The following is a 9,082-nucleotide window of genomic DNA, read 5'->3' on the forward strand; positions in this document are numbered from 1 at the left end:
GAATGAAAATATCATAATGTGTGTTTATGTGCATAGTGAAATGGCCAAGAGAAATATCACAGAGTTAAAAGTTTGAAAAAGAACAACACTGAACCTTAGAAACATACATTAAAACAAGTAGATATTTTATACTGTAACTGATGAGGGGAAAAATTATTTACTATGAAATTTCAGGATTTTCTTTTAAAAGAAATTCAATTTCCAGCTTGCTTATCTTTATCAGTAGACCTTGGCGAAGTTGTTTATTTATTTAAAAAAAAAAAAAAAAAAAAAAAAAAATCACCTTTGCTTGTCTGCTTTGGACTGATTTGCAAATGATGTCAAGTTAAAAAGTCAGGAAGAGGCTCCAGTCAACACACAGTATCAGACGCCTAACTGCTTGTGGTTCTCCCACAGCCATGCATGATACTTATTCAACTTGTGGTCTTGTGGGGTGACCTGAAAAATACATGCACACACAAACTGCCTTTTTAGCTGAAAGCTATTCTTGGTGTGTGTATTCACTTTTGTTTGTGTGTGTGTATATCTCACCTCTCTCCACTCTCCTAAACAGAATATGCGATACGAATCGTTGCCGTATTTGCCGATGCCGTAGAGCTCCTCGGGATACCGCCATGATTTGGTGAGGTACTCATCTGCCCAAAAAGACTCATATTAGACCTACATGCCTGAGTGCCAAATACAGACTTCTAAAAATAGCTGAAAAAGTGTCAAATCAAGGTCCATAAATCCATAGTCAACTATGCAAGTAAATCAACAGTAAAACTCTTGAATGAGTTTAGTCTAAATTTTACAACAAAAAAATGGCTATAATCTATGTGAGTCAGGACGTAATGTGTTTCATTAGTGGGAAGTTAAAGACCACAAAGAAAATATTATGGTACCTATTGTTGGAAGAAAATTAATTTTTCACATTCCTAATGATTTACAACCTGATGCTGTCAGGACAGCGTTTTATGGGTTTTACACTATGCATCCTGTTTAGTGCCAACTTTATCTTGGTCTCATGAGACATTTATTTTTCAGATTTCTGTGATGCAGGATTAAGAAAACACTCACTCATCGTCTATACCGCTTTATCCTGTATTCAGGGTCGCGGGGGGCCTGGAGCCTATCCCAGAAGACTTAGGGCACGAGGAGGGGTACACACTGGACAGGGTGCCAATCCATTGCAGGGCACACAGACATTCACACACTATGGCCAATTTGGGAATGACAAGTAGCCTAATCTGCATGTCTTTGGACTGTGGGAGGAAACCCACCAAGCACAGGGAGAACATGCAAACTCCATACACACAGATACAGGAATCAACGGATTTTAAGAAAAAAGTCCCGGTATTTTTACTTGAACAACTATTTATTTCTGAACTCATTTTCCATTTTGGTGGTGGAATGGTGACGAAGAGGTGAGCGCTGTCATACTACACGTTTAAGGTCGGGGGTTTGGGTATATGTGGAGTTTACATGTTTCCCCAGTGCTTGGTAGGTTCCTTTCAGTTTGCCCACGCTTTCCAAAGACAGGACTGGGATTTCCAAACTGTCTGTAGTGTATGACCCGAATGTGTGTGCTTGTGTCCTGCAATGGGTTGGCACCCCATCCTTGGTTGTGCCCTACATTTTCTGGTATAGGCTCCAGGCTTCCTGCAACCCTACACAGGATAAGCCGTATAAATAATCGATGGATTGATTTCTGTTAAAAGAATAGTTAAGTTTGAAACTGAGCGATATGTTTACTTAAAAGTCTTTTGATAATGATACAATTTTTTAAGTACAAATAACGAAAATTGTTTATTTGAACATATAATCTCTGTAAGATTTGTCAAAGTTCTTCCAGAATGCAAATTTTTATATCTGAATAAATATAATCTCACTGAACACTGAATTACTACAAGCTTGAATTTTTGAATAGCGCTGCTATTAAACTGTGCCACTGAATAGCGCAGTACTTTAAACTGTGCCACTGAATAGCGCGGCACATTAAACTGTGCCACTGAATAGTGCGGTACTTTAAACTGTGCTACTGAATAGCGCGGTACTTTAAACTGTGCCACTGAATAGCCCAGTACTTTAAACTGTGCTACTGAATAGCCCAGTACTTTAAACTGTGCTACTGAATAGTGCGGTACTTTAAATTTGTATGTAAAATAAAGTACTTTGTTCATTAATCAAATGCCGTCAGAATTTGCATCATACAGTATAATCAACCTTTCACAACTGAAAAAACATGAATCAATCTCTATGCAGTACGCAGTACAGTATCTGCATACGCTTTGCTCACTCACCAGAGAAGCGCACAAGTGTTTTGGCTCGTAGGGAGTTGAGACCGAGCGGCTGCATAAGATCAGCGAGTGGCTTCCAGTCACTCGCACGTGTTACCTCGGCAGATGGGTAGCGCTCAAAAAACTGCCACAACAGAGGTATTGCCAATTTCCCTACATAGAGAGAGAGAGAGAGAGTGACTGGCTAAACAATAAATACAAACTTACAGGAGGGGAAAATAACTAGAGTGGATCCTCAGTCCCCAAACGTGTAACAGAGGCAAATTTTTTCTTTGTGAAGGTTTCCACTGTATAAACCTATAGTGAAAACTTTTGGCATATTAGTTTTGAGTGCTGATATAGAGCATAACATCACTGGAAAGTTTAACCATATGTATCGCTCCACATCACAGAATTGCTTATAACACCAACTGTTGGTGGCCAGCCTGGGTAAAAGTAGACTGGTATGGTCTGCAGTACTGGAAAGAGGAGAGTGCAGCTGCCTGCCAAAACCCACATTTAAAACCAGTCACAGAACCACTTTCAGCAAGAAAGCACATCTGATAAATGTTATGTCATCCTAAACACCACTTTGTCTACCTAGTAAACACTTCTAAGTTGTTCTGAATTATTTTGAAAAACACTCATTTTTTTGTTTATAGCTAAAGTGAGCTACAAAGATAACGAGCTTCTAACACATGGTTGAATCTCAAATCTGACCCTTGGTCAAGGGCACTAATTGGTGTGTGGAACAAGGGATTGTACACCCTAGCAGATTATAATAGCTTTCCATTTTCTGCTATTTAGGATTTAACTCCTGAACCCTAAAGTTAGCTAATTTTCTAAAGTGGAGTAAGTAGAAATAAAAAAGTAAATCTCGTAAGGTTCTCAGGACCGCCCAACACCTCCATTCTCCTCAACCTTTGGCTACATACTGCAGCACTGATAGAAATCCCAAACCATTTTCACCGCAGCTAATAACACTAACTGACAGTCTCCAGCCCCACCGGTCGCAGAAGGCTATGTGATGGCAGAGCAATTGGTTAAATAAAGAAACAAATCTGTTGATAATAGTTGGTGTTTGTGGATGTTGTATAAAACACAATACTATTACAACCACATCACAACCGTGCTGGTTATTCTGTACTACAGCACAACCTCAAATTGGATATTGCTTAATTATACCCTGTCAAATTCTGAATTCTGATTGGTCTGAAGGTGTCCATTAAAATTTGTACCATACAATCGAAGCTCATCAAATCTAACTGTATAAATAAAAAAATGTCTATATCTCTTAGGGCACCAGGACATAGCTCTTATAAGTCATATGACATTATTTTAAAACATTATACCCCATCATACTCAGTATATTTCAGGTTAGCAGGAGTTGTTTACCGTTAGTTCTGTTGAGGAAGATAGTGGCCACAAGAAGCTTCCACGGGTCATGAAACAAAGTTTCTTGTACCAGTTTAAATGGGGACCGTGGAGGAGTCCACTTCCTGAAGGCTTTACGCTTTGGAGGACTGAGACCTGTGTGACAGAGTGACAGGGAAATAATGTTGGTTTAATAACAATAGGGCTATAATACTGATGATTTTAGGAGTACAGTATGTCATGAAGTAGAAAGGAAAGAAATATACAGTATAATAACAGTTTACGGTTATGTATTTTACTTTGTATGTTATTATTTTACAATGTATGTTAGTATATGTACAGTACAAAACACTAACTCACAGAGACTCATATTATTGACACTCCTTATTGATCATGTAAGACTAATAATAAATAGAGAAAGAACAGTAAATGTTAATATACAAAAGGTTGGAGACACTTATTTTTGTTAGAGTCTAGGTTTTTAAGAAAACATGAAAAGCTGCAGTTTTTGTCTGATTAACTATGGTAGCTATAATGTTACATTGCTCAAGTGTAAACAGATCAAAACACCTACCATCATTCTTTCTTTTAAAGTATGGACTGGTTGTACGTTTCTCTGAATGTAATTTTGCTCCTGGAAAAAAAAAACACAACCCAGTTAAATAAATGAAATTGCATAATAATACAAATAATTACATACAATCAAATTTGAGTCTATTTATTTGTGTTACAGATTGATAACCGTGTTAAAAAGTTTGTGTATCCTTGGGAAAGATATGGACATTATTTTAACAATAATAACCCTGGGTTAAAAAGGTGATACTCACTATTTTGTGTGTTTCTGACAGGTGAGCTGATGCTACTTCTGACAATTTTTTGGCTGTTACTAATTTCATCACTTTCTTCTTTCTCCTCGCTCTCTTTATCCTCTCCTTCACTCTCCGATGCTGCCTGGATGCATATAGCAGGCACAGAAGCCAATCTTTCCTCTATTTCGTCATTAATGTCTTTCTGTTCTTCTTCGTTACTCTTTAGATCCTGAACCTGAGCATCTTTATTGTCCTTCTCCTCCACCTCTGTCTCTACCCCTCCACTTTGCTTTTCTTCCACAGCCAGCCCGGGATGATTTTCTGGGGCTTGATTCGTCTGCTTGGCTTTTCTCCTCCCTGTTTGACGTTCTTTTTGTTGCGTCTTTTCAGAGTTTGGTTTTTGAGCCTGTGCTTTGTTTTTTGGTGAGAACTCGAAAGCATCCAGGTCCAGATGGACACATTCCTCAGAGAGAAGGTACTTCTGAAGTTCTCCTTTGGATCTGAAGCGTTTACCCTCAGGACTTAAATGATAATAAAAAAATTATATTTTATGATTTAAAATACTAACTTTGGAAAAAAAGGCCACCAAGCAGTTACTGCAGTTATTACAGACTGTATATAGATTTTTCATTTATTGTATTATACACTGCCCAGCCACTATGCATCCCTATTAGTCTCACAACAAGTGGTTTTATTTTGGCCACATAGCTGTTAAGGTCCAATCCTCTGAGTTCTCATCACATCTGCACTTAGAAATGTTCTTACTTTCACTATTTAACATAACTGTGATTTCTGCAAGTTTTTTTTCCATGCAACAATAAAGTTCTAGCACACTTAAATGTTCTATAGATTTTATTTAACATTTTTATTTATTATTTTTATGCATACTGTGACATGGAAGATATTTGCAACCACAAGGTTTTATCCTAGAGCAGGCCATCTGGCCACTTTCAGTAACTAGGTTAGATCCTGAGCCTATATTACCTGATAATGTACGTGTCCATTTTGCCTGCTGTCTTGCCCTTCTTTCTCTGTCTTGTCTCTTTCGTCCATCCAGGAGGGAGCGATGTGTCTGTCTGTTCTATACTGGTAGCCATCGTTTCGTCAGGACATTTGTCAGGAATCATCTTTACTTCCAAGCATATAAACCTGGGTAATAAATAATAAAATATATTTACAGTTTTATTATTATGTTTAATTAATGACACATTACATTGCATTTATACTTACATAAAGTTAGTATAGTTAATGTTGCAAAACATCCATGAGAAAATATAGTTATAAAATCAATTATCAGTTGGAGCCTGTATTATCATCTTCAGGATAAAGAGAGAAAGCAGTGCAATTTCCTCTAACACTGATTTCCATCGATTATCCTAAAGTAAATAACAACACATTTAAATAAACAGATTTAATCAATTATCTTAAAATAGAACTAATCCATTACATATATTTATTGCTACACTAGCTTACACATGGTGTGGCCCTTGTCTAAGCTGTTACTATGGAAACAAGAACACGTCCGAACGCGCGCGCGTTCATCTGGACCTACGGTCAGTCACGCTTCCTGTGTTGTTCGTTATACGGAAGTAATGCATGATCAATCAGATCCGAGCGTTCAGTCTCGCTTGTTGCTGATTGGCTGGAACAGTGTTGTGGGGCGTGCCTTGCACTACTACTACTATTTACAGAATCAGGGCTGTGAATGAACAGCTAGCAAACCGCTCAGATAAATAAACCGAATTTAGCAAAAAGTGTATTAAATAAGAAAAGCATATATTCTGTGGAACAAAAAACTTTATGAATTTTATTTTTATGGATTTACGTGTCTTACTTGACATGGCCCTAGGTATTGTATAAAATACAGTGGCATTTTTTCCTTTACAACACTACAACAAGATTTGTCCATTTATATCTACAGAAAGAAAAAAAAGAAATAGTGTGTTTACTCCTACTACTTCCGGCCAAGGGAGCATTTTTGACAAAACACTAAACAGATGTATTAGTCGTTCTGCATTACTCTGACCACAGAATGGTTCAGGTTAAAGCCAGTAAAAATGTCAAAGTAAATCTTTTCCAAAATATACCTAATAAATTCGATCTGGTAACTGATTTTAACCGCGCTTTAATCTTGTAAACTTACCTGCCATGAGTTCAAAGAGTCTACACTTAACCCAAGTAGCTTTAATCGAGAAGCTATAGTTTACTGTACTTTCTCCAAAACGGCGCCTCTGAAACCTCAAGCTCTTCTTCTTGCAGTGTCTTCTTTCATCGAGACAGCTTATGCTGCCATCTACTGGACACTTAATTCACTTTAGGATTCTCCTCATGCAATCAGTTAATCAATAAATAAAAACGTGTTTTAATATGTGATATTATGATTATACATGGGATTTTGTTATACACACGTTACCAGTCAAAAGTTTAGAAACATTGCTGAATGCATCCAAAATATGCAATAATCTCCTTTGAACAGTTGATATTGAGATGTTTCTGCTACAGAAACATCTCACAATGATGTACAGCCTCACAATGATTTTAATCTGCGGTGCTGTTAATTGGTAATTTTTGAGGCTGGTAACTTTAAATAAACATCTCTGACTTTACCAACACCAACACCAAGATGGAATCAGGCTTGTTTGTTTTGATCATCTAACAGATGATAGATCAAAAGAAAAGCTGGGGAAATTAGAGGCCAAGTCATCACCTTAAAATTTGTTTCAAGTTCCTCAAATCATTCCTAAACAAATTTTCAGTGTGGCAGGGAACATTGTCGTGCTGAAATGCCATTAGACAATAACATTGCCATAAGTGCCCCTGGACCCCATAAGGATCTGCAGAAACATTTAAATGTGAGTTAAAGTGACACCCACATAAATGCCAGGACAAAAAAGATTTTTGCCTCAACCGGCTTGACTGTTTCCCATAGTGCATCCTGGTGCCATCTGTTCCTCGGGTAAGTGATCTTGTTGCGTATTCACAGTATGCAGTGCATAGTACCTACAAAAAGACGTCCAAGGAATAACAGACGTTAAACCATCAAATTAAACCAGACGTTAAACCACCTGAAATGCCATTAGACAATAACATTGCCATAAAGGCCCCTTCATGTACTTGGTCTATAGCAACATTTAAATGAATAGTACTGCATGTGTTAAAGTGACACCCACATAAATGCCAGTACCCAAGATTTTTGCCCAGAGCATCACACTGCCTCCACTGGCTTGACTGTTTCTCATAGTGCATCCTGGTGCCATCTGTTCCTCTGGTAAGTGATCTTGTTGCATGTTCACACTATGCAGTGCATAGTACCTACAAAAAGACGTCCAAGGAATAACAGACGTTATCCATCAACAGAGTCATGGGTGCTCAAGGTTCTCTAATGCACATGGGGAATGTAGACTGGGTCATATGGTCTGATTACATGATCTGCTGCTGGAAAAGTCAAAGGTGGAAATGATAGAAAGATGTTCTGAAGATATTTTGTGTGCATTTGCCTAAACCCCCAAAACACATCACTCTGTCCTTAATTATTTTTTCATAACCACGGCACATGCTTTTAATTCTAAAAGTAATTGACTAGTGCTGGCACGGTGGTGTAGGTGGTTAGCACGGTTGCCTTGCACCAACAGGTTCCTGGTTCGAAAGCTGAAAGACTGCTGAAAGACTGCTGAAAGAATTATTGGCACTGCCCTGCCCACGCCACAAGAACTGTATACATCCAGAGTGAGGAAAAGGGCTCGGAATATCACTTTGGACCGCTCACACCCGGGCCACCTTTTATTTGAACTTTTGCCGTCGGGTCGACGCTATAGAGCACCAAACACTAGGACAGTCAGGCACAAAAACAGTTTTTTTCCCCAGGCAATCTCCCTCATGAACAGTTAAACATCAACTGTCAATAAATATATGTGCAATATTGTGTACAGTACCACAGTGCAATATACTGTATAATACCACAGATTTCAGATATTTATATAACTTATTTAAAAAAGTATCTCACACCCTACTCCATTTGATGTCAAACTTTTTTTTTTTTTTTTGTCATGCTGTTTTGTCTTGTCATTTGTTTTCTGTTCTGGAAGTTCTGTCACTAAAACAAACTCCTTGTACGTGCAAGCATACTTGGCAATAAAAACTCTTTCTGATTCTGATTCCTGTCTCGGGCCTGTGTGCATGCTGTTTCGTAATTGGTGGGTTTCCCCTGGGTACTCCGGTTTCCTCCCACAGTCCAAAGACATGCAGATTAGGCTAATTAGCCTCCCTAAAATTGCCCGTAGTGTGTGTGCCCTAAGTCTCCTGGGATTGGCTCCTGGCCCCCCTTGACACTTTAAACAGAATAAAGTGATATGGGTGAGTAATTGAATAATTTTATAATTTTATATATAATTAAATAAATAACATACATTAAAATTCTAAATAGTCTTATTAAGAGGTTTTTTTGTTGCGAGAGAGAGAGAGAGAGAGAGAGAGAGACCACGCGCGTTTAAATTCTACGCCATAACCCGAGTCATGAATCAAATGAATCAAATGAATCAAATCGCCCTATTGAAATGAACGCGCGGTCAGGGAATCGATTCAGTAGAAAGTGAATCACAGCGCACGGGCTACTTTCTAACGACTCTTATTTTGATACCGGCT

The 9,082-nt window shown here is 38.1% G+C and overlaps 1 protein-coding gene across 4 annotated transcripts; it reads right to left on the bottom strand.

Annotated features, from left to right (window-relative positions):
* Positions 1-258: 258 nt before the first annotated feature.
* mbd4 (methyl-CpG binding domain protein 4) lies at positions 259-6,682 on the bottom strand. 4 transcript variants are annotated; one of them, XM_053504346.1, is made up of 8 exons: positions 6,585-6,682; positions 5,426-5,590; positions 4,460-4,962; positions 4,207-4,266; positions 3,654-3,788; positions 2,283-2,432; positions 532-635; positions 259-438 (listed from the first exon to the last, which is right to left on the bottom strand). In XM_053504346.1, the coding sequence occupies exons 2-8, from the start codon at positions 5,566-5,568 to the stop codon at positions 364-366; spliced, it is 1,170 nt and encodes a 389-aa protein (XP_053360321.1). In that variant the 5' UTR covers positions 5,569-5,590; positions 6,585-6,682; the 3' UTR covers positions 259-363. The 4 variants fall into 4 exon arrangements, with proteins under 4 accessions (XP_053360321.1, XP_053360322.1, XP_053360320.1 ...); XM_053504347.1 differs by lacking the exon at positions 6,585-6,682 and adding an exon at positions 5,915-6,018; XM_053504345.1 differs by lacking the exon at positions 6,585-6,682 and adding an exon at positions 5,672-5,807 and having other exon boundaries at positions 4,460-4,941.
* Between the last annotated feature and the right edge of the window lie 2,400 nt (positions 6,683-9,082).

Source organism: Clarias gariepinus, chromosome 9 (genome assembly GCF_024256425.1).
Source record: "Clarias gariepinus isolate MV-2021 ecotype Netherlands chromosome 9, CGAR_prim_01v2, whole genome shotgun sequence".
Taxonomy (NCBI): Eukaryota; Metazoa; Chordata; class Actinopteri; order Siluriformes; family Clariidae; genus Clarias; species Clarias gariepinus.

Coding starts and splice junctions, on each gene's coding strand:
- mbd4 (XM_053504344.1), bottom strand. CDS start 5,703: ATGTTTTGCAACATTAACTATACTAACTTTAT. Junction 4,963..5,425: donor ATGGACACGTACATTATCAG/GTAATATAGGCT, acceptor TTATCATTTAAG/TCCTGAGGGTAAACGCTTCA. Junction 439..531: donor GTTTAGGAGAGTGGAGAGAG/GTGAGATATACA, acceptor TGTATTTTTCAG/GTCACCCCACAAGACCACAA.